Source organism: Pecten maximus, chromosome 1 (genome assembly GCF_902652985.1).
Source record: "Pecten maximus chromosome 1, xPecMax1.1, whole genome shotgun sequence".
Lineage (NCBI taxonomy): Eukaryota > Metazoa > Mollusca > Bivalvia > Pectinida > Pectinidae > Pecten > Pecten maximus.
Window position 1 is genome coordinate 57336951 of NC_047015.1, and position 27643 is coordinate 57364593.

Consider the following 27643-nt stretch of genomic DNA (forward strand, 5'->3'; position numbering starts at 1 on the left):
TTGATGTTTTATGTCTGTATGTTACGTATGATTGATAGCTGGTGTTTCTAGTCATTTATGTTTGTGATTTATAGTAATTAAGTGGAAAAAATTAATGAACCGTTGTTGAGAAAAAGAATCACACTGTCTCTATACTCCTATACGTATATGAGGTCCTATTCCACCTGATTAATGGGGCCGCGGTGGCCGAGTGGTTAAGGTGTCATGACACTTTATCACTAGCCATCCACCTCTGGGTAGTTCGAAACCTACGTGGGGCAGTTGCCAGGTACTGACCGTAGGCCAGTGGTTTTTCACTGGGTACTCCGCTTTTCTCCACCCCCTAAATCTGGCACGTCCTTAAATGAGTCAGGCTGTTAATAGGACGTTAAACAAAAACAAACAAAACCAACTAAACCACCTAATTGCATTTGTTGATATTACGACCTCATATTCAATCAGCGTGTGTTTCTTGTAGCCACCAGCGCCCGGATTCTGGGGCGCGACAAAACATGTCATAAACCATCTAAAACGATAATTCCTATTAACAACTATGTGTAAGCTTACTTGTTGATAAATTATTAATCAATTTATGCACAAACTGTTTATGGATACCTCTTAAATATTACTAAATCCACAATAATTCGCTTGTAACCTACTCTGTTCAAATATTGGGTCAATAAAACATATTGTGTTTCCGGTTATTATAAGATACGGAATACAAATGAAACGGATAGAGTAACGCAATATTTTCACAGCGTTTCGTTTGTTTTGTCTAATTCAACTCCAAATTTAGATTAACCGGAAATAATCCCGAGAGGTCACAACAAGTATATGGCAATATATACAAATTGGACCTACGCTTTAACGACAAGAAAGGCTAATAATAACTGATTTTTGATATAGATATGGGCACAATATTATAACTGTGCTTATTTATCAAAGCTTTATAGACTAATGTAAGTCACGTAGTATAAAATGTGAGTTATTATAACTTTTAAGTGATTTTAATTAGAGGTGTCACGGCAACAGGTTCTACGTGCGATAATAACTTGAGGTTACTTGACAGCCTGTCAAAAGTTTCCTGTGGTGTTAACCTCTAATTTTATTGGAGTAGCATGTTTTTAGGAACTAAGGAACCAAATGATTTCCCATAGACGATAATGTTGATGTTTACCACTGTACTGCTTAAATGGAGTTTTCAACACTGGTCCACCAGCCATAATTTTGAGGGATGTCATTTCGTAAAGCTATAAATAGAATATTTAGAAATTCTACCGATTTGAAATTTTCTTATATGGGGGCCACCATTTTGTATTGAATTCAGTACCAAAGATTCACCTATATTTACAGCAAAGTGCACAAATAATTAACTTCTCTTAACAAAAAAAAGTATAGAAAAAAAATCTATATATTTTACATCTACATGTATTGTCCATCCACACAAAAAAAACTTTAGGCACTTCTCTCACCCAAATACACGTTCCTGTTTAATTCCCCCCAACAATATATTTTTTGATTTTGTTCTTTGGTTGCTATACGGGGGTTAGGCCGGGTCCGGGGGCGGCGTACACATTTTCATGGGGAATTGCTTTACCCGAACTCTATTGTTGTGGCTTAATGAGAATGAGAGATACAACAGAGGGTTTATAATTATCAATATATATATAAGCTACAAATAAGAAACTTTAAATACCGATATATGTATGTTGTTGCAGCATGTAATATTTATTTTAAAAAATTATCTGAAGCGGGAAAAAATCAAATTAAGTTTGTCCAGCCAATGAAAACAAAGAGTGTGATAGTTGATGATTGGTCAATGTTTAAATGTTGACTTCAGTATTATTTGCTCGTATTGATATCCGAAAATACTAGTATACAAAATTGTGGACATTCAGAATGCTATACTTAAACAAATGCAGTAAAGAGGGGGGATATACTTTTCGTTTCTTTGTGTTAATTTGTAATAATTATAATGAAACAAAATATTGATCATATGTGAAGTCTTTCTTGTGATTCTTCGAGCTTTAAATATTGGATTATTAATGTATTTACTTTATATATGTACTATGGTTGGTGTCAATTGAAGTTTGACCATAATGACCTCTTGAATATGTTTAATAAAATAAAATATTAATGGTAAGTGAAGTATTTCGTGTGATTCTTCGAGGAGCTTTTAATAATGAATTACTGATGAAACATTATTCAACTTTATGAAATCGACATTCAATTTATGTAATTACTGTGGTCGGTAGCTATCTATCTTTGACCTTAATGAATTCCCGTGCTGACCTTTGCAAGTACTATTTTACACGACTATGTTTGCGGGTGTAAATCAAGTAAGCCTTTTGGCCATATTTTAAGAGAAAATGTAAATAATGCCCATCTGCTTTGATTTAAATGTAATATACTTTGACAACCGACATTAAATCAAACAAATGTTCTTTTTTTGACAATATATGAAAGCGTACGGTAGCTTGGAAAAACAGCATATTTCTACCAGTATGTTGTTTGGTATGTTTCGCATGCTTAACACGATTTCATAATATCACATTATTATACAATATTAAACTGATTCCGTACGAACTATGTTTCTATATATCTATAATCTATAGCCATGATCCATGGTAAAATATGTAAATTATATAGAACCGTATAGTATATAGCCATGATCCATGGTAAACTATCTATTCTTATATAGAACCGTTTAGTATATAGCCGTGATCCATGGTAAAATATGTAAATTATATAGAACCGTATAGTATATAGCCATGATCCATGGTAAAATATGTAAATTATATAGAACCGTATAGTATATAGCCGTGATCAATGGTGAAATATGTAAATTATATAGAACCGTATAGTATATAGTCATGATCCATGGTAAAATATGTAAATTATATAGAACCGTATAGTATATAGCCGTGATCAATGGTAAAATATGTAAATTATATAGAACCGTATAGTATATAGCCGTGATCCATGGTAAAATATGTAAATTATATAAAACCGTTTAGTATATAGCGATGATCCATGGTAAAATATGTAAATTATATAGAACCGTATAGTATATAGCCGTGATCCATGGTAAAATATGTAAATGATATAGAACCGTATAGTATATAGCCGTGATCCATGGTAAAATATGTAAATTATATAAAACCGTTTAGTATATAGCCATGATCCATGGTAAAATATGTAAATTATATAGAACCGTATAGTATATAGCCATGATCCATGGTAAAATATGTAAATTATATAGAACCGTATAGTATATAGCCGTGATCAATGGTGAAATATGTAAATTATATAGAACCGTATAGTATATAGCCATGATCCATGGTAAAATATGTAAATTATATAGAACCGTATAGTATATAGCCGTGATCAATGGTAAAATATGTAAATTATATAGAACCGTATAGTATATAGCCGTGATCCATGGTAAAATATGTAAATTATATAAAACCGTTTAGTATATAGCGATGATCCATGGTAAAATATGTAAATTATATAGAACCGTATAGTATATAGCCGTGATCCATGGTAAAATATGTAAATGATATAGAACCGTATAGTATATAGCCGTGATCCATGGTAAAATATGTAAATTATATAAAACCGTTTAGTATATAGCCATGATCCATGGTAAAATATGTAAATTATATAGAACCGTATAGTATATAGCCATGATCGATGGTAAAATATGTAAATTATATAGAACCGTATAGTATATAGCCGTGATCAATGGTAAAATATGTAAATTATATAGAACCGTATAGTATATAGCCATGATCCATGGTAAAATATGTAAATTATATAGAACCGTATAGTATATAGCCGTGATCAATGGTAAAATATGTAAATTATATAGAACCGTATAGTATATAGCCATGATCCATGGTAAAATATGTAAATTATATAGAACCGTATAGTATATAGCCGTGATCAATGGTAAAATATGTAAATTATATAGAACCGTATAGTATATAGCCATGATCCATGGTAAAATATGTAAATTATATAGAACCGTATAGTATATAGCCGTGATTTATGGTAAAATATGTAAATTATATAGAACCGTATAGTATATAGCCGTGATCCACGGTAAAATATGTAAATTATATAAAACCGTATAGTATATAGCCATGATCCATGGTAAAATATGTAAATTATATAGAACCGTATAGTATATAGCCGTGATCCATGGTAAAATATGTAAATTATATAAAATCGTTTAGTATATAGCCATGATCCATGGTAAAATATGTACATTATATAGAACCGTTTAGTATATAGCCATGATTTATGGTAAACTATGTAAACTTATATAGAACCGTATAGTATATAGCCATGATTTATGGTAAAATATGTAAATTATATAGAACCGTATAGTATATAGCCGTGATCCATGGTAAATTATGTAAATTATATAAAACCGTTTAGTTTATAGCCATGATCCATGGTAAAATATGTAAATTATATAGACTGTATAGTATATAGCCGTGATTTATGGTAAAATATGTAAATTATATAGAACCGTATAGTATATAGCCATGATCCATGGTAAAATATGTAAATTATATAGAACCGTATAGTATATAGCCATGATCCATGGTAAAATATGTAAATTATATAGAACCGTATAGTATATAGCCGTGATCCATGGTAAAATATGTAAATTATATAGAACCGTATAGTATATAGCCGTGATCCATGGTAAAATATGTAAATTATATAGAACCGTATAGTATATAGCCATGATCCATGGTAAACTATCTATTCTTATATAGAACCGTTTAGTATATAGCCGTGATCCATGGTAAAATATGTAAATTATATAGAACCGTATAGTATATAGCCATGATCCATGGTAAAATATGTAAATTATATAGAACCGTATAGTATATAGCCGTGATCCATGGTAAACTATCTATTCTTATATAGAACCGTTTAGTATATAGCCGTGATCCATGGTAAAATATGTAAATTATATAGAACCGTATAGTATATAGCCATGATCCATGGTAAAATATGTAAATTATATAGAACCGTATAGTATATAGCCGTGATCCATGGTAAAATATGTAAATTATATAGAACCGTATAGTATATAGCCATGGTCCATGGTAAAATATGTAAATTATATAGAACTGTATAGTATATAGCCATGATCCATGGTAAAATATGTAAATTATATAGAACCGTATAGTACATAGCCATGATCCATGGTAAAATATGTAAATTATATAGAACCGTATAGTATATAGCCATGATCCATGGTAAAATATGTAAATTATATAGAACTGTATAATCTATAGCCATGATCCATGGTAAAATATGTAAATTATATAAAACCGTTTAGTATATAGCCATGATCCATGGTAAAATATGTAAATTATATAGAACCGTATAGTATATAGCCATGATCCATGGTAAAATATGTAAATTATATAGAACCGTATAGTATATAGCGATGATCCATGGTAAAATATGTAAATTATATAGAACTGTATAGTATATAGCCATGATCCATGGTAAAATATATAAATTATATAGAACCGTATAGTATATAGCCATGATCCATGGTAAAATATGTAAATTATATAGAACCGTATAGTATATAGCCATGATCCACGGTAATATGTAAACTTATATAGAATTGTATAGTATATAGCCATGATCCATGGTAAAATATGTAAATTATATAAAACCGTTTAGTATATAGCCATGATCCATGGTAAAATATGTACATTATATAGAACCGTTTAGTATATAGCCATGATCCATGGTAAAATATGTAAATTATATAGAAACGTATAGTATATAGCCATGGTCCATGGTAAAATATGTAAATTATATAGAACTGTTTAGTATATAGCCATGATCCATGGTAAAATATATAAATTATATAGACTGTATAGTATATAGCCATGATCCATGGTAAAATATGTAAATTATATAGAACCGTATAGTATATAGCCATGATCCATGGTAAAATATGTAAATTATATAGAACCGTATAGTATATAGCCATGATCCATGGTAAAATATGTACATTATATAGAACCGTTTAGTATATAGCCATGATCCATGGTAAAATATGTACATTATATAGAACCGTATAGTATATAGCCGTGATCCATGGTAAAATATGTAAATTATATAGAACCGTATAGTATATAGCCATGATCCATGGTAAAATATGTAAATTATATAGAACCGTATAGTATATAGCCATGATCCGTATAATGTATATACATGATCAACGGTAATATGTAAACTTATATAGAATTGTATAATCTATATCTATGCTCTATGGTTAAATATATAAAACTTATATAGAACCTTATAGTCTACATAAACCTAGAAGAAGTTCTCGTGTAATGAATGAGTAATTATCTCATTTGAATCCGATCTGATCTGCTTGAAAGGAAAGCATTATCATAACACCACTGACGAGGGATCTTGTCCCGGTTCTCAACAATAGACTCATGATCAGTAACCGAACAATTATGATACTCATTTCATTTAAGCAATGAACTGTGGTTTTAATGTTGTTATAGTCGATATGACAGCAAGATGTATGGTGGGCAAATGTAGCATGGGAACCCTGCCATATCGACTATAACAACATTAAAACCACTGTTCAATACTGATCTTTACATTGTCTTACCATTTTCGTCAACTTTGAAAAAAACTAAACCAACACAGAAATATCTCGCCTTTTCTAATGTCACATGACCCACTGGGTGTTATAGCCTTAGGCTCTGGGTGTTATAGGCGTATGGTGGCAACTGCCTCTTAGCATTATGTCAATGGAGAAAGCGGAGTAAGTGTAATTATGACTTCAATGAGAAATGGTAGAACCTGCAGGTATAAGGGCTCACACAAATAAATAATTTACTATATGTTAATACTAGTGACCCAATCCCGTTTGAAGTTCAAATGATGTGAAATTTATATCAAATTAAAGTTTGAAGGTTTTTTTTTCTATCGGATAAATGTTGTTATTGTATATGTTTAATGGCGTATAAGAGCACACGGGTACTCGGAAGACAGTAACCTTGACATTTACAGTACATTTGGGAACCCCCACCTGGGGAATTCCCGCCTTTTTACACCTCGAATCCTACGTCATTCTATTTTCAGTAGGAATGTATATTTTTGATTTTCCGAACCTCAAGACCTTATTCTTTATTCTCGTATATAGAAAATACCCATTTCATATGTTATTTACTCAGGGAAACAGCTACAAACCTAAGAAACACATTTTTCTCAGGGACTTGGTTCAGGTGAAACACCAGCTGATTGACTGATTTAGTTGTGTGAGTCCTATAATTGCGAAGCGGAACAATTCATGTTCACGAGTAACTAAGTAACAATGATAATTGTCAAAATGCAACAATTACAGAAAAAATAATAATAATTTCAAAACAAAGCTAATACTGTAATCAATTTAGAACAATAACTCTTTGAAAAATGGCTGAATCATTCATCATGATTGAAAAGCTTAGTACGCTTCACAGAGTTGGTCGAAAGGTGAGAGATCTCCGAAATAGAATAAATACAGAAATCAATAACAGGAGATCATTTTTTATTGCTTGTCGAATCAAAATATCTCTCAGAAAAAAAGGCATACTAACCGGTAAATGAATTAATTGAAAACTAATTGAGATCTCCTGACAAACTTTTATGCCGGACGGATGAATGATCTATATAATAAATTAACTGTTTTTATGGCAGCGTGCCAGCATTCTCAAAATGTCTCCCAGAAAAAAAAGCCTTCTAACTGATAAATGAATTAATTGAAAACTAATTGAGATTTGACAAACGTTTACGACGGACGGATGAATTTATGGCAGCGAGCCAACATTCTCAAATTTGATCTTCGCAGCAAAGCTATGTGAAGCTTTGTAAAATGTAAGTGGAAATTTTCTGAAATATTCGTTGAATTCTATACATTATAATAAACCTGAATTCCCCATTTATTTATGAGTTGTCTTCTAAGTATACAGCGGGGATTATCAGACTGGAAATCCCACAAAGGATGTCACATAATACGTACGTTGGGAGATGTTTACATGTTTTTTTACGTTATTCGTGCAACAAAAGTTTTGCATATGCAATCCTGGATGGTTGCCAGTCATGTTTAACTTTACAATCTACATTTTGACATAAACCTGGGTTATTTAATCAGCAAATCTATAGACGCGATGAAGCTAATTAGAATTATACAATTAGCGCTAAAATATAAATTAATTTGAACCCATTATGTCATCTATCGCATTTATAATGACATACATTTATACGTAGCTATATAAGGTAATTTTATTTACAGGTGTCACTGTCGTTTATTTCTACTATTAATTCTATTCACCACATGTATATATGTCTATTGGTCTTAATTATAACCAATAAATATAATTATTTCATTTCATATTGATGTAAGGTGTTCCAGTTCCGAAGATTTATATTTGCCTTTGTATGTAAATGGGAAAGGAATTAATATAAGCTCTTAGCTTGTTTTCTCATCCCATATAAAAATATTTGTATATGTATTGATTATTTTGATGAATAAATAAAATATTGTTTAAACTAAATAAATTGACAACAAAATGACACATAAAAATCAACAAGTTTAATTATTTCTAGGAATGAAGTATTAGTGGCTTATTACTTCCGTAATGTATTTGACTATCATAACAATATGAATATATACATGTATATAAGTTAAACGGAAGTGTACAATTCAATCAGAACGAACAACTATTTGTTCGCTTCATTTTAAAAAATAGTAGTAATCATATCAAGCTGCAACATCATGAATGTGTACATATATAAAATCAGAGTGATTATGTACGAACAAGTTTATTTTATCGTATCAATTTTAACATTAGTAAAAATCATATCAAGCAGACAGCACCATCCTATGTTAAAAAAAAAAGCTGCATTTTCAAAAACTCAAATAGTGGTTTTCAACATATCCATATAAAAACAAAATAAAGATATTATTATTACTCAAAAAATGTTTTATGTTTACCGTTACAAAATGGCAGTAAACAAGACAATCGTAAGGAGATTGGGTTGTTTACTGTTTAAATTATGCTTTGCAATATTAGCAAAAACTACTATGGTGAAAACATACTGGCTATATTTAACTGGGAAGTTTTTTATGACCTGAACTGCACTATTTGGAATATAAACAATGACTAAATATTCACAATAGGATATGGATCTCCAAGACTGACGATATGACAATTTTCTATAGTAGATGAACAGTGCAATTCTATATGGTGTGAATCCGTTTGGAACTGACAAATACAAAGTTTGGAGCGTTATGTATTATAAAGCGTCATATTGCCATATGTAATCGTTGTAAACATGCCTTATTTATGAATTTTCATTAAAACTTAAACATTCATTTTAATCACAGTTGCTCTTTGGGTCTTCTGGGCGTGCTTGGCGAGATATTTGTGCCACATGAACATCATTTTAGGTTGAAAATTTCACCTAACTCACCGTTGTTGACGTCATTGTTAGTTTTCGACTACTATCGACGCACCTAAACACGAAAACTGTTAACTCGGAATACTGTTCTAGGGGGGAAAGTGTCTACACAATACACTCAGCAAGACAAATAAGAACAAAGATGACGTCTACCTATGGTATGGTGAACTCCATCTTCTCGTTCTCTGCTGTGTTCTCTCCGGTTTGGCGAGAATTCCCGAGAACGTTCTTGCACTACTCCATTGTAAACAGTTGCGCCCATGAACACATTTTAAAAGGGATATTCGTTCGGACATCAGAAACTTGCACAATTTCTATAGATGAAATATATGTCCGAACTATGATTATATGAGTGTTTGTACCTAAAGTAATGAATTTAACGCCGAAATGTACAGGGAAAAGTCGTATTGTAGACAAATACCGTATGTCTTTGCGGTAATTAGTGATATTTCGGGTCGAATTTAGAATTTTCAAGGCTAAATACTCGAAAAACTTTGGTTTATCTGAGAGTAAAACTGCAGTATTAATGTAGAAATTATAACTTTTACTACTTTAAAAAACACATTTTTTCCAGTAAGTTTAATTTTGACGACCCATACCTTTCCTATATATACCAGTGTATCGTAGCGTTTATCTAGAACACGTACGGTAATGATAGCCACGAAAACAGAAAACGGAAATGACGTAAATGACCCCAATAGAGCATCAGGCTTTTAGAGGCTAACCTGTTGATATCCTGTCACAATCATGACAATATATATATATATATCAAAACTTTCTAGTACTTTACTTCTCAATTGCATATCATAAAACTTTTTCATGTTATGTCAAAGGTTGATATTTAGGTCGCACATCAATTGTAGAAAATACATCACGCACAAATAAATAACATGCTATTATAATATCTGTGTGTCATTTTCTAAAATCAGTGTTGAGCTGTACCAAAGGTCAATGTACAGGTCACGAAAGGTCACAGGTCAAATGCCAGCCAAATTTGATTTTCCTTTGCACAGTTTCAAGGTATGATTTTAATTAATCTAACTTTCCGGTGTTATTGATATCAGCTGGTAACATTACACCCCAGTAACATTTATATTACTACACAACAGGTGCATAATTGTGTTTATGCAGTTAATAATTAATTTTTCTTTGTTTTCATGGTAAATACTCAAATGTGATTGGTCGAAAAATTCTTTTCATTCTTCTATGAAAGAAATTCCGAGAATGGCACGAAAAATGTGACGTCACACTAAGACAATTGACGTTGCGTATTGATTTGAGAAAAAGAATCCCATTTAAAACCAGTAAAATTGTACATAAAACATGTTTTAAATTAGAAAATCATTTTCAAAAATTAATTTTAAGCGTTGATGTCAATTTTTTTTAGTTTCATCGGGGTATGAAACAAATTTTGTTTGCAAACTGTCAATGCTTAATTATTTCTTTAAAGAGACATTCCTTCGTCTGAAAATGACGTCACCAAAATGAAACTTAGTGGGTAGGGTGCAGTTTTCCCAAGTTGTGAAGCTTTAATCTATAAATCCATGCGGCAGTTTTACTCTCACGGGAAACCAAAGTGCTCCAAGTATCAAATCATCAAAATTCTCAATTCGACCCGAAGTATCCCTAATTACCGCAAAGGCAAACGGTATTTTTTTTTTTACGAAATGTCATTTTTCTGTACATTTTGTTTTGTTTTCATAACTGGTAGACACAAAAACTCATATAATCCTCATTCGGGCATAGATTTCCTCGGTAGAAACTCGGACGTTTCTGATGTCCGAACGAAACAATGCCCCTTTAAGGATTGCGGTTTTAACCGGGATATGCTTTTTAATATTTTTCAAAGGGGCGAACATTTATTCATGAAAATGTGTTCAGTAGCTCATGAATATAATGGCTTGTCCTCATTCATCTCATACGACTGGGGTAAACTGGGTCTAGTGACTTTGTAGTGTCACAAACTGGGTTGCAACAAGGAAGACAGCCATATATACAGTGTAAAAGGTATACACACATTTGTTTCGTTGTCTCTTTAAACATAACCCTAGCTGCACTTTACTAAACATTTATCGCTGTATCAGTCAACAGGGCGATACTAGAGTGTCAACAATGACATCTATACCTTTCGTTCAGTGTTTGGTTACAGATTAAACAACCTGATACCATTATGGTTACCTAATATATACGAAATTTTGTATGTAAATCGAGACAAAAAAACAAGCGATATTTAGATACAAACATTGTACTTGGTAAGTCGAGGGAGTGATACATATATGATAGGGTGTTTTAATTTCTTCTTAAAACAGGTAATCTATCCCATCCCACTTTTTAGAGTGGGGACAAACATATTTTTTGTTAGCAGTCTTCTGATTGGTCAAATAGAAAAAAATGAAAAATATCAGAAATGTGCTATTTTTCATTATTGAATCAATAATTTTTGATATTTCAATGGTAAAATGTAATGAATAATTTTACCTATGTTTCTTAAAAAGATGATTATGTTTATCATAACCTAGAACCATTGATAAAAATTCTGTCAACAACTTTTATATACAACCCGGAAGTGTTACTAAGGTTATCAGGAATAGCGATCGCTCGTAAAGAAATGCGCATCAGTACACTTACTCTAAAGGAACATTGCAACAATGGGTTTATTATCATCTATTCTCCGACGAAATTCCTGTGGTGCGTCATCGTCACAGAAGCAGAACTGCAAATTGGACATAGAATATATTATACATACAGCTTAGCCAAATATGTTGTAGTTAGATATTTGAAGTCATTTAAAGCAGCGATACATTGTCTTCGTATTGGTATCGAAGGTAAAACTGAAAAATCCCTTTATCAATAGTTTTCCATTATTATATATGAATGTGCATAGCGTCCCATCAATACTAGAATGTCTTCATAGAGGGAAGCTCAACCGTGCAACAAATTTTTTGGACAAAATGATGCCTGGCTTAATAAAAGACACGCTATTTCAAGAAATCAGTTCAAAAAACATCTTCAGTAAAGTTATTACATCTATAAAGCATGTTTACCGTCATCGTACGCTCAAATATATATGAAAAGCTCAATGTAAAAATCCATCATAAAGGCCTTCGTACTTTTAGATATCCAAGGGTCAACCACGATGAACACTTTTCCATTGAAGGCACATACGTCATCCAAGATGAACACTGTTCAAGTTGAGACACATACGTCATCCAAATTGTACATTGTTTCAGTGAAGAAACATACGTCATTCAAGTTGAACACTTTTTTCAGTGAAGACACATACGTCATCCGAGATGAACACTGTTCAAGTTAAGACACATACGTCATCCAAGATGGACACTGTTCCAGTGAAGACACATACGCCATCAAAGATGAACACTTTTTCAGTGAAGTCACATACGTCAGTCAAGTTGAACACTTTTGCAGGGAGAAAGTTTTTGTGTATGTTCGATGGGGGCTTGAGCAGATATGCCTTCTAATATGGAATGATTTTACACAGAGATATCTATAAAAACCAATACGTCACAAAGGTGTTATAGTAGTTATGTCTTCTCCGTCTGAACTCGCGGTTTGAATGTCTTCGTTCTCGCATGAGACTCTTTCTGACGGCATTTGTTCTGAAAAAGCTGTCTCTTGCAACAGATTTACAACCGGTCTGAGGCATGACGGACACTGCTGATCTGCAACATGGACGTTACAAAACTGGTAGATATTTGTAGATATTCGGTTATCAAAATACATATCTTACAATATTTATTTTCCTTATAGAATATCGTCTTTTTTTGGATAGTGATACACTTTGAAAATTGCAGACATTTTACAAGATAATTTGGTATTATTTAAAACCAAATATAAACATTGAATGTTGTTTGTAACCATCACGGTGCTGAGGAAATGTAATGTATTTCTACTGTATATTAACAATGCACAGCAACTTCTTTTTTTTAACTTTCTCAAACACATTTATCAAACTATTTTTCAGCCTTGTTAAACAGACTCAGAAGTAACAGCGGCTTGAGTGCAGAGAATTTATCATATGATAATATATTATACAAAATATATATCATATAATAATACATGTATATCATATAAAAATATATCATATAATAATGTATCATATAATAATATATCATAAAATAATATATCATACAATAATATATCATATAATAATATATCATATACTAATATATCATACAATAATATATCATATAATAATATATCATACAATAATATATAATATAAAAATATATCATATAACAATATATTATGTAACAATATATCATATAATAATATAAACAAAACTTACCTAAACCAGACGATGGCTCATTTGTCTCCACAAGAGCTAAAACAGAAAATGTATCCAGTTAAAAAAAATGTTGATCTCTTTTTTTCATCCATTGAAGTATAAAATTAAAGTTTTATTGTGTCACTGTTTTAGTAATATTTATACGAGCATAATCAAAATATCTTTATATTTTTGCAATGTTTTTACATACTTAAATCGCTTAGACCATTGTCTTCAAGGATACAGCTGTTCGTCTCTAAAATTTATAAGAAATATAACATTATTTTACGTTAATCTAAAGAATGCAAAATTTAAAAAAAAAATGAACATGTAGACATTATTATTTAAGTTTTGAATTTTATAATCCAAGCTAAAAGATTAATTTTTGCATTACGATGTGATATCAGATATTTCTATGTAAATTAATTATTGATTCATATTGACTATATTCAGAGAATACTTGTGATTTGGATTGACTATTAAGTAACACTCACTAAAAACAGCAGAATCAACAGATGGCAGTCCACTATCTCTATTCTCTGTAAAATAAAAACAAAACTTCATGATACAACAATATGCAGGAAGGTAAGTTGAATATATAGCAGCATTTGTGAACCACTTAAGGTACATGTGAGTTATTCGAGTATATAGCAGCTCGGATTTGATTTGTGAATTCATTACAAGTAAACGTTTTATATGTGGGGACAAGATAAGGATTTAGATCATTGAAAGTGGAGTTATTTGGTGATGAATGTTTGATTATTATAGGGACCAACCAACCCATTGTTTTTCTATAGACTTTAGTGTTAACGTTTTTGAGTAATTCATTCAAATTCTTGAATTCAATATGACAATTATGGTTTATAACAAAAGTTTTGGGTCTGATATAACACCTAATCAAAAAAAAAGTTGGGTCCTTCAGCTCAAATTTTCTCCAGGGTAGCCATTTTGAAAATAGGTGAATTTCGCAGTGAAAATTCTCAAAAATCTTAAATGTTTACCTGTTTATTATTATTACCTGAACTTTTGGGGAAAAAAATCAATCGGACTTACGAAATTTATATCAACATTTCTTATTGATAGTTACCTATCAGGCTACATATCTATTTTCTTACTTCATAACATACTGGCCAATCAGTGGCTGCCAGACATTTTATCCTTGGCTCAACTTTCTATACACAGGGGATGTTTCAAAAATACATTTTTTTCGATTGGTTGGTTGTTCCCTACAAATGTCGGAGATGAAGTCTGCTGTAGCCGGAGGGTGTATCTATCTATATATTATTATTATTCATTGTATGTGGAGATATTCACAAAATGAAAAATACATACCCCGTCCTTTTTGCTCCCTCGTTAGTGTCTCATTACATTTCGGGATTTTTGAGATAAGTGCATCCACTGTTGATTTGATCATGAGCAGTTTGTCTATGATATTGGCTAAATCTGTAGGAAAGTGAGAATCCGTTTTTTTTCGTTCAAGAGTATAATTGGCTTCTACCTCTTCTAAAGCTTCTCTCAGCTGATCTATGCGTAAACTTAGTTTATTAATAGATTCCTCAGCCATCGTAGTGGTCAGTTAGATTCAACTTATTAACGGACACGACTCCATCAGATACGTCTGGAAAAAAACATTAAAGATGACGTCACAAACTGAGCTCAACATTGAAGACGTTGTCTATGTATGATTTAAGTTTGTACCTAAATGGAAAATAAACAAAGTTATATATCTTCTTTTTTTTTAAATCGATACAAATAACTACAATGAATGACCATTAGATCCCAAAGGATACATTTCTTGATATACCATATAGCGATAATTACATGGTTAGTGTCTTGGTGGTGAGGATTACATTTCATGAAGACTAGCGGTTAGTGTCTGGGTGGTGTGGGTTACATTTCATGAAGACTAGCGGTTAGTGGTTGGGTGGTGAGGATTACATTTCATGAAGACTAGCGGTTAGTGTCTGGGTGGTGTGGGTTACATTTCATAAAGACTAGCGGTTAGTGTCTGGGTGGTGTGGGTTACATTTCATGAAGACTAGCGGTTAGTGGTTGGGTGGTGAGGATTACATTTCATGAAGACTAGCGGTTAGTGGTTGGGTGGTGAGGATTACATTTCATGGAGACTAGCGGTTAGTGTCTGGGTGGTGTGGGTTACATTTCATGTAGACTAGCGGTTAGTGGTTGGGCGGTGAGGATTACATTTCATGAAGACTAGCGGCTAGTGGTTGGTTGTTGAGGATTACATTTCATGAAGACTAGCGGTTAAGTTTAATGGCATATAAGAGCACACGAGTACTAGAAAGACAGTAACCTTGACATTTACAGTGCACCGGGGAATCCCAACCTGGGGAATTCCCGACTCTTTTCACCTAGAATCCTACGTCTATCTATTTTTAGTAGGAGTGTATATTTTTTTTCTCAAGACCACCTACTCTTTATTCTTTTATATAGAAAGTGTCCAATTTGTGTTATTTACTCAGGTAAACAGCTACACATCTAAGAAAAACAATTCTTCATGGACCTGTTCAAGATAAAACACCAGCTGATTGGCTGATTTACTTGTGTGAGTCCTACATAGATGATAATATAATATTTCAGATCCCATAGAACATAAAATTTAAATGACACATTAGAAAGAAATCATGAATTGAATATGCTTCCCCATATTTTGTTAAATATATTAATACACAAAACTATGTTTTAGTTGCTAGTATTTTCTCAATGTTGTATCAAAAATAAAAAAAATAAATCATCAATATTTATGATAATTACTTTTCCGGGAGAGATGAAAATAAAATCTTTTGTGTATGGTGTCAGAAAGGATAATGAACTTTAACATTATATGGCTCTCTAAAAACAGCATGTGTTCAGTTTAGTTCAATTGTTATCAGTCTTTAATTCTTTTCCATTTCTGAAAATATTAAACAAATAGACTTAGTTTCATCAAATTCCTATAAAAAGTGTGTTACATATATTTTTTTCAGAAATGATATGGCGTAGTTGTGTGTCAATGTATTGCCATATATCCCAGTTCAGTTTACTTGACACTACAGTAACATAGGAAAATACGATAACAATGCCCAGTGTCAGGTGACTGCATAAAGCATGCCAGGTGTCAATTTCACATCCGTAATTTAATCCGAGTTATGCGAAACTTTGAGAGAACAACGTTTTAAACCTCGAGACGAATTTAATAAAACCTCAATGAAATGAAAACTTAAAGATATACTTAATCACATAACTCGGAAAATATTCATTTTGATTTGATTTACAGTCAAAATATGGAAGGCAAAGTTGAACGGAGGCAGCCATTTCTTTTCGCCCTGTACGGTTCATGAAGTAATGTAATTGTCTATAATGACGTCACATTCGACTTGAGACAATCACATTATTAACGACAATTCCAAGGGATTAGCCCGGCGTGATTAGCAAATTCATCTACTAATTATTTATCGATGTAAACGTTTTAAGTGATATGAAAAGTCTAAAGAGCACAGTTCGAATGCTAGAATGTTACAGAACAATATATTAAAATCCCTGATCACTTGTGCCACTTTTATTCTTACACAGTGCCCTTCTACGAAACTACATCTGATAAAATATCTTGGAATTGTTTTCATATTTTTTGTCACAGACTCTCTTGTTTGCGCTATTACCATCCTCTAAATGTTACAGCTTCATATCTTATCACTTAGATGAGAAATAAATCAATAAATAAATAAAGAACGAAATAATGAAATACAGAAATAAAGAAATAAATAAAGAAATGAATAAATTTCTTATATGCATTTTGCGAGAAGCGAAGTTGAAGTATGATTACCATTTTGTACATTAAAGTTCACAGAACGTATCCAATAACATTGTTAGAACTGTAGAGGATGTTTGCAATTTTTGTAAAGACCTTATCGATGATTTTTTTGAAATTGGAATTGGCAATGTACCATTACGTGTACAAGCATTATGAGGGGAAAATGGCACGAAATATTTAATGAGTTGATCCAAGTCACCAATTGCTAGTCTAGATTATATACCGACGATTGTAACAAGTGAGATAGTAATTTTAGCTAACCATGCATTTGAAATATAAATTCAATGGACATGGGATAATACCGTTCCAAATTAAAATGTATGTAATCGATTGAAGACATGTTTTAAAGTTCCACTTTTTAATTTCTATTTTTTGTTTAATGAGTTATATGTTCTTGGGAAAGCTGATGATATATTTTACCTAAGCCCGAAATGTATATAGCAAAAACAGAGCCCGAAATGTTTAAAGCAAAAACAGTCACCGAATTAGCTCATATACGACAAAAGAAAAAAAGGCAGATCTAGCACGTGTTACAGTACAGTAACGATTCGAATTGCTCGGGTTTTTGTTGTTTACATTATTTTAGTCTGATTTATATTACACGTATAAGAGGAAGTTACTGATAAAACGGGTTTTAAAAACGATGAATCCAAACAATTACCACAAATAATTGAGATTTCAGATATCTGAAAATCTGACAAAATAACCGATAGATCAAATAAGAGAGAATTCGAATATTTCACCTGTGCACAAATTATAATATCAAGTTAAGAATCAATAAATCAATTGCTTACGCTATTGATTGAAATGTTTCTAAGAAGATTCCATTCAAACCCAACAGCAGGGGCAGGTTATTTCGGGGGATTTAATTCTACAAATGAATTTTTTAAATCTGATCGATTGACACATAAATCTCGAGCATTAAATTGGGGCTCGACACAATGTCCATTCATCACTCAACGCAGTCATTTCCGAACTATTTTTCAATGCACAATAAACGGGTTTTTAATCATTACAAACATAAAAAGTCGTTTTTTTTAAATAGTTTGATTATGACCAACTTTTTGACAAGTATTTATTTTGTAGTGTGAATATATGCTCAAACTAATTTGTTTCCGTGAATGGGAATAATTCTAAAAGTGCTTTAATTATGTGAGTATATTAAAATTTAGTTCAAATTTATCTTATGATATAAACCTTATATAACACAATCAAGGCAAAAAATAAAAGGACTACCTGTATATATGTATTAAACACAATGTATGACACGGGTACGATTTCATAGAAAACCATACCTACATTATGTACTTTCTTTAAAGCACAACAGAACAGAAGGAAAAAAATATAGATAGGTTGCCTTGACCTTTGAAATTATGATAATGATATTGTTAATGTAATCATAAGCTCGATATTCCTTATCATATAATAAAATATGAATGTTTAATTTGTTAAATTTAAGAATAATCAAAATAGAAATAGAGAGGTGAAAATAAGAAAAATAAGAAAAAAAAACATAACGACAAAAATAGGAAATGGGAATCCCAAATAGTTTGTTCCATGAATGTACATCTTGTTTTTATATACAATGAACATTTTGTACAGTAAGTAGGTATATTACATAAGCAGTGAAACGGTTTTTAATTGCGTGTAGTTTCTGATGTCGAAAACAGGGTAGATACAATACTTCCTGTTTAGACGCGGAACTCTGTATTCCGATTGGTCAAATCTCACAATAACAGAAGTGTAACTAATGATTATACAATATCAATGTAATAAACAAACAATATTTCAATTAATTTTACATTTGTCAAATCAGTTAATATATAACTATCGTAAAAATGGATTAAACTTGGATATTAAAGCAGATCTATTCTGAGCTCACTTCCGTGTTTATCTACACGGTTTAGTAGTGTTATGGATTACACAGGGAAGTCTGGTGGGAGTGTGGAAATGGTTCTTTTTTTTAAAAAAAAACAAAAGACTATTTGACAATGAAATTGACTGCCTAAATGTTCAAATCAAAGATTCCATAATATCAAAATTTCAAACGGTTACCATACATTAAAATTAACAATTAACAAATACAAAAACACAGACAATTATAGAATATGATGACTCACACTTTCCACTTGCCACGTTTAACACGATGAGCAATATTGTTTCCCGTAACTTGTTTTTATATACCAACTATTTCCGTTGTAACAGTAACGATTGCAATTTGACATGTTTTCACGTTGCATAAATGAACATTCTCAGAGACGCTTTTTTTCACTTCAAAAAACCCTTTTCAGTTTGAATTTTAATGAACGTGGATTTAATGTATTTCGTGTATTAATATTCTACGAAATAAAGTACTCATGAAATGATATGTTAACCAAACCCCCGAAAGTAGAGCCCATGAAAATATCTGATTTTATAGTAGTCGTTCTGTTAATAGCACTTCTGTTGACTATACGATCATCAAATACATCGTATACAAAAAATCAGTGAATTTTTACGAATACTTTATTTCGGGAATGATGACCTAGAAATTACATAAATATAAAAAAAAAATGGCCGCTCTCCAAAAGTGTTACTTTCGAACGAATACCTCATTAGGAATTTAAATTCGTGATTGACTCTCCTCGAGGGTGAAAGCGAAAATAAATTCTACGCGAAATATAAGTGATTTACAGTAGCCAACAATAACAATACATTAAATCATAGATTACCACAATCTCTTCATATGTTATCATTAACGCAATACAGAATACATCTTATCACTAAGTACAGCAGATTACATCTTATCATTAAATACGTCAAGTTACATCTTATCATTAAATACATCAATTTAGATCTTATCATTAAATACAGCAATTTATCTCTTATAAAGTACAGCAACTTACATCTTATCACTTAGTAGAACAATTTACATCTTATCAAACGTACTTAATACAGCAAATATAACAATCGTATGGTACATATTTACTCTCACCTGTAAACCTTTATCGGGTGACTGTTGAAACATGCGGACGATTACATAGGGTTGTGCGACGCTTCTAACTGAACAGTGTGTGAGTACAGAAAACAGGTATCACTGACTCTGTTAGCTGTAGGTACATATAATATATATAGCAGATAGACCTCAGGTACGGCAGTAAACATGATAGAAGAAAAATGCTTGAGCTATCCTTACGTCAACAAATTAGTAGAATACAATTAGCATGGCGTGAAAACAAAGATATGTAATAAGAGCAACAACTCACCAACTGTATACTGGACAGGTACCCAATCTTAATAATAACAACACTCGAACATTACCTGTGAAAAAACCAACTTCCTGTTTTGGTTTATAAATAAATATTATTCATGTGGATGTGACATACATATACCAGGAAGGTTGAAGCGAATGAACCTTTACATGTAGAGATTTAATGTCAGATGTCACTGTAATGAACCTTTACATGTAGAGATTTAATGCCAGATGTCACTGTAATGAACCTTTACATGTAGAGATTTAATGCCAGATGTCACTGTAATGAACCTTTACATGTAGAGCTTTAATGTCAGATGTCACTGTAATGAACCTTTACATGTAGAGCTTTAATGTCAGATGTCACTGTAATGAACAAAAGGAACCAAAAGTGATCAGATTAAGATATATGTTTTAGCCGGAATCTTTACAGAGAATGGATGAATGAATGAAATGAATGAATGAATGAATAAATAAGTAGATAAATAAATAAATTAATTAATTAATGATGGAATACAATGAACGAAAGAATAATGATGAATAAAATGGATGAATGGATGAATGGATGGATGGATGAATGATTAGATGAATGAATTATTTAATTAATGAATTAGTTAATAGGACATCCCGATAACAAAGAACATCCGCAAATCGAATATTCCTTGCGCAATTGTTCGAATGGAAAGAAATAAAAAATATCTATTTGTCCTATCGGGTAACACTATCCAATGTATTTCATTCAACTAGTATACACGAAGATTCAACTAGTATACACGAAGATTCAACTAGTATACACGAAGATTCAACTAGTATACACGAAGATTCAACTAGTATACACGAAGAAAAGAAAAAAATGCAGACAACTTTTCCTGTAAAAGTGAAAATAATTAGCAGCGATGTGACTTAATATATCACTCCTCTCATTATTGGATTAATTCTATTGGGTAAAGCATCAAAAAATAATAAGTTCGAAATCCAAAACGAAATTGCAACAGGCCTGTATGTCTTGACCCCGATGTCAAGACAACATTTAACGATCTGCACGATCACCGCCCGTGTGATCTGCAAGATATGTTCCTGGTTAAACCAACATACAGGCAAAAAGTTATTTTTAATAGTTGGATTATGACCAATTTTTCGACAAATATTGATTTTGTAGTGTGAAGATATGCTCAAACTTATTTGTTACCGTGAATTGGAATAATTTTAAAAGTGCTTTAGTTATGTGCGTATATTAAAATTTAGTTCAAACTAAACTTATTATATAAACCTAATATGCCAATATGAAGGCAAAAAGTAAAAACACTACAGGTATATATGTATTCAACACAATGACACAGGTACGATTTCACAGAAAATCATACCTACATTATGTACTTTCTTTAAAGCACAACAACAAATAAGGGAAAAAAGTTTTTAAGAGATAGGTTCCCTTGACCTTTGAAATTATGATAATGATATTGTTAATGTAATCATAAGCTCGATATTATATGATTAGGAATATCGAGCTTATGATTACATTAACAATCTGCACGATCACCGCCCGTGTTATCTGCAAGATATGTTCCTGGTTAAACCAACATACAGGCATGCTATCTTTATCAGCTTACACTTTCAAATTTCCTGACTTCAAAAGTAACGAGGCTGTGTGGTGCAGTGTACATTGATTTGTATGGTTATCTAGTGCTAATATTATCAATTGAGTGTTCATAGTTGCTGCTTACTTGAGATTTTCTTCTAGAAATATCATTTGAAGCTCTGTTTTGTGGACTTGACGTCCATGTATTTACTCATTACCCTGCATGTCACGCTTATTATCATTTGGACAATTGCATCAGGGGTTGTTTTTATTTTTTTGTTATTGTTTTTGTTGTTGTTTTGGGGTTTTTTCATTTTTTTTTTTTTTCAAATATATAAGAAAATACGTATACTATTTGATTTCTCAAGCATCCCTAGGAGTTCTAGAAGAACAGCTGCATTGTGTCCCAAGCAACACCGACAAGTCCTAGAAGAACAAAACAGCTGTGTGATGTATCCAGCATCATTGACGAGTCCTTGAAAACCAGAACTGCTTTATGATATCTCAAGCATCACTGACGAGTCCTAGAAGGACAGAACAGCTCTATGACGTCTTAAGTAACACTAATGAGCCCCAGAAGAACATAACAGCAGTATGATGTCTCAAGCATCACTGATGAGTCCTAGAAGGACAGAACAGCTGTATAACACAGCTTTGTATTCATTATTCCTTAAATCCATATTTACATGTCCTATCGTGTATGTCTTTCATGCAATCCCTTGAAGACTAAGGCATCCCTTTATATGAGTCGACACTCTTGCTAATAATATGACAGTAATGAAACATGATCAGTTATTGATAATGATATGAAACTGCCTCGTTTATATTGGAATCTCAAACCACATAAATTCATAACTGGTTCGACTTTTATTTGCGTTGCCAGACATTCATTAATTGAAACTGACTGAAATAAAACATTTTGTTTTTACGAGACACACAGAAATATTTCCTTGTGACGAGAAAAAAAAATAAACTCATTGTTTATTGATATCACCGGTATATCGACAAAAATAAACTATTTATATATATATATTTAGCTTCGAAATGTGTTTTTCTTATTTTGATATAAGGAAATTGTACCCCGCTTTCTTTAAGGGTTATTGATATGATGATCTCACCATGAAGTAATGTATTTCCTTGTGCGTTATGAACCAAGACGTTTCCTAAATTCATCCTTATCCCTAGTGATTCCATTGTCACCATATATTTTATGTAATAAACCTTCATGTACATCAGTTTGTTTGTTTGTTGGGTTTTGTTTGTTTGTTTGTTGGGTTTTTGTTTGTTTGTTGTTGTTTTTTTATTATTGTTGGGTTTTTTTTCATTTTGATATATATTTTTTTTTCAGATCTCATGTTTTCTTACAGGATAAACCATACATATTTTGTTTCGAATTCATGCTTCGATCTAGAACCAAACATAATTGCGCCTACAATCAACTGTTATTACATTTTATACCTCCATTTGCACTTCTAAGGCGATAACCACCTATGAATATTACCCTATGTAGTATGTCCTCTTTTATTGATCATATTCAGTAGAGCAAAAATACATATTAAACTGAAAATGAATCATTATTTTTACCATAACTCATGAAGACAATTCCCAAGGAATCAACATTTTATTCATAACAAGAATGAAAACATTTCATTCATTATATGCACACATAGTAAATTCACAGTGAACAAAAAAATATCAACGATTATCACTTGTATCAACATAAAAGACAATATACAAAAAAAAGGTAATATAAGAAAATATGTCAACGATGATAAATGTATATATACACATATGAACGGGTAAGCAAACAATTAAAACTTAAGCAAAACAAAACGGTATTGATGCGCACCTGTGTTTTGATCTTGTCTGCGACTTTGAGGCCCTACCTCAATATCCCAGACTCATAGGACCGCGTTCATGATACTGTAAACGTGGTTATTTTCGCGGGTGGTTAATTTCACGATTTCGATATGTAAACTATACGCGTTGGAGTAATTTCTGCGATCGATCCACATTCGTTTGTAGTTAGAGATTTCGCAAATTGTTATCAAAATAATACGCGTAAGGGAAATTTGCGCGATCAAAAGGACTCCGTGTAATTTGCCCCTCCGTAAATTTTCACTTTTACAGCATTGTGTCTTAAAATCGGGCTGATATAGCAATTGTCAACTGTCGCCAGGCCTGTGTACAACAGATGAAATAAAAAGAATGAGTTTCACACAATAACGTGAATTTTGCTGTTTCATTTTCAAAAAAAGTTACAAGAAACGTAAATATAAGCATTGAGGTATAATGATAAAGTGTATATGTTAGATTTAAATTAAAAGAGTTTTGCACGCAAAATATCTAAATCCGACCTCAATGCTTAAATAAACTATCATTACTGCCATTATAATACACAAATGTGAACGTGAATGTTTTGTAAATGAATATCTGTACAAAACATGCAGAGTAATATTCCTGCATATTCCTAGATACATGTACATGTGGTATATGTAAACTATATATACATCATATTTGAATTGCCTATCACACAACTGGCCTATTGTTGACGCACGTGCATAAACACTATTATGACGTCATCAAAAAATAACGTTACTCGATTGTCTCGGTAAATGGAAAATACTATATACAATGTAATGTTGCGTCTGAGAATTTCTAATCTCTAGCAAAGGTTGCGAAAGACATAAACAAAGTATTGCGCTAGGTGCCATGTCGTAAAAGTTAAGTGATATACTGTACTTATATTGATTAAGATGGCATTCTTGATGTTGCCGTATCAAAACAGTAAATAAAATATTCAGATTAACGAAATCTTACATATAATTGCAATTAAAAGAATGTGTTTGCGTTGTTTAAATGGATTTGTACCAAATTATATGCACATGCACATATGTAATGTTTTGAGAATGAGAAACGTGTGTTAATGTAGGGTTATTTTTGTTTTGTTGGGTTTTTTTACTTGCAATTGAGGAAATTGCGCTAACAATTCACTCATTCAGGATGTTATTTCATCAGAACATTACTAAAAAAAAATAAAAACACCTGATAAGGAACAGATCATGGAGTGAACAGAAGGTGATCAAGGAGTAAAGTGGAAGAAATCAGGAAGTGATCAGGGAATAAACTGGACGAGATCAGGAAGTGAACTGGGAGAGATCAGGAAGTGAGCTGGGAGAGATCAGGGAGTCAGAGCTGGGAGAGAGAAGGGAGTCAGAAGGGAGAGAGAAGGGAGAAATCAGGGAGTGAGCTGGGAGTTATCAGGGAGTGAGCTGGGAGTGATCAGGGAGTGAGCTGGCAGTGATCAGGGAGTGAGCTGGCAGTGAGCTGGGAGAGATCAGGGAGTGAGCTGGGAGTGAGAAGGGGGATATCAGGGAGTGAGCTGGCAGTGAGCTGGGAGAGATCAGGGAGTGAGCTGGCAGTGAGCTGGGAGAGATCAGGGAGTGAGCTGGGAGAGATCAGGGAGTGAGCTGGGAGAGATCAGGGAGTGAGCTGGCAGTGAGCTGGGAGAGATCAGGGAGTGAGCTGGCAGTGAGAAGGGAGAGATCAGGGAGTCAGAAGGGAGAGATTAGGGAGTGAGTGGGAGAGATCAGGGAGTGAGCTGGGAGTGAGAAGGGAGAGATCAGGGAGTGAGCTGGGAGTCAGGGAGTGAGCTGGGAGTCAGAAGGGAGAGATCAGGGAGTGAGCTGGGAGTGAGAAGGGAGAGATCAGGGAGTGAGCTGGGAGAGATCAGGGAGTGAGCTGGGAGTGAGAAGGGAGAGATCAGGGAGTCAGAAGGGAGAGATAAGGGAGTGAGCTGGGAGAGATCAGGGAGTCAGAAGGGAGAGATCAGGGAGTGAGTGGGAGAGATCAGGGAGTGAGCTGGGAGATGTCAGGGAGTGAGCTGGGAGTGAGAAGGGAGTCAGAAGGGAGAGATCAGGGAGTGATTTGGAGAGATCAGGGAGTGAGCTGGGAGTGAGAAGGGAGAGATCAGGGAGTGAGCTGGTAGAGATCAGGGAGTCAGAAGGGAGAGATCAGGGAGTGATTTGGAGAGATCAGGGAGTGAGCTGGGAGTGAGAAGGGAGAGATCAGGGAGTGAGAAGGGAGAGATCAGGGAGTCAGAAGGGAGAGATCAGGGAGTGAGCTGGGAGTGAGAAGGGAGAGATCAGGGAGTGAGAAGGGAGAGATCAAGGAATTAACTGGGAGAGAGAAGGGAGTGAGCTGGGAGTGAACTGGAATATATTTGGGAGTGAGAAGGGAGTGACGTGGAAGAGATCAAGTAGTGATCAAGGAATTAACTGGAAGAGATCGAGAAATGATCAGGGGTTGAACTGGAAAATATAGAGAAATGACCAGGGAGTAAACTGGTAGAGATCAGGGATTTTTCAGGGAATGAACTGGAAGAGATGGGGAAGAGATGGGAAGAGATGGGGGGAAGAGATGGGGAAGAGATGGGGAAGAGATCAGAGGAGTAATCAGGAGAATGTTACAAAAAGTTATAAGGTGAATGACTGTTTGACAAATGCATATATGATACATGAAAATTGCATGCCGTATTGTTAATAAACACACTTTTTACTTTTGTTAAATAATAGTTAATTTGTATATTCTTTGTTGACCGATATTAATGTGTATTATGTACCAAAAAGGAGAATTAATAGCGCTGATGAAGATAATTTTCGAAATATTTTCAGAGCTGTACAAAAGACAGACAAAACATCAGCATCTTTCTATACAATTTCAGAGTTAGATGCAATAGAGAATAGAGCTAAAATGAATTAAAAAGCATCATACAGTTATTTTGTCATTCTAGAACTCTAATGTGATGCTTAAGTTTGATGCTAAAACCCTAAAGTGTCGAAATAAGTACATAGGAGGCGAATGAAGAAACTCTAAATATGGCGAAGGTAATGTCATATTCCACGTGCAATACCCTAATTAATGAAGCTCACAATTTTTAATATTGGATTTCAAAACAACGTTATGTACATGCTTATATTCTGACTGGTCTCACTACTCAAATTAATTATGATGTACATCATAGGAAGGGCCCTAGAGCTCCTCAGGTCTGGCCTTTCATCCTTCAATGTACTTAAAGAATAAAAACATAGTGGTTTTACCTTGCTTGCATGTACGCAAATAACTGATCAGTTTTAATGAATTCGCTCTTTGTCCTGATCGTACAGTATGTACATAGGCATTATTGTTATTATGTAATGTGTATATTTACATACAATAGAAACTAATTCTCTATATCAATTGGACATT

At 32.8% G+C, this 27643-nt stretch overlaps 1 protein-coding gene across 2 annotated transcripts; it reads right to left on the reverse strand.

Moving 5' to 3' along the window:
• Positions 1 to 11116: 11116 nt before the first annotated feature.
• LOC117339079 lies at positions 11117 to 20901 on the reverse strand. Of its 2 annotated transcripts, XM_033900457.1 has the most exons (6): positions 20831 to 20901; positions 15107 to 15392; positions 14269 to 14313; positions 13986 to 14030; positions 13796 to 13831; positions 11117 to 13169 (listed from the first exon to the last, which is right to left on the reverse strand). In XM_033900457.1, the coding sequence occupies exons 2-6, from the start codon at positions 15336 to 15338 to the stop codon at positions 13012 to 13014; spliced, it is 516 nt and encodes a 171-aa protein (XP_033756348.1). In that variant the 5' UTR covers positions 15339 to 15392; positions 20831 to 20901; the 3' UTR covers positions 11117 to 13011. The 2 variants fall into 2 exon arrangements, with proteins under 2 accessions (XP_033756348.1, XP_033756356.1); XM_033900465.1 differs by lacking the exon at positions 13986 to 14030.
• Between the last annotated feature and the right edge of the window lie 6742 nt (positions 20902 to 27643).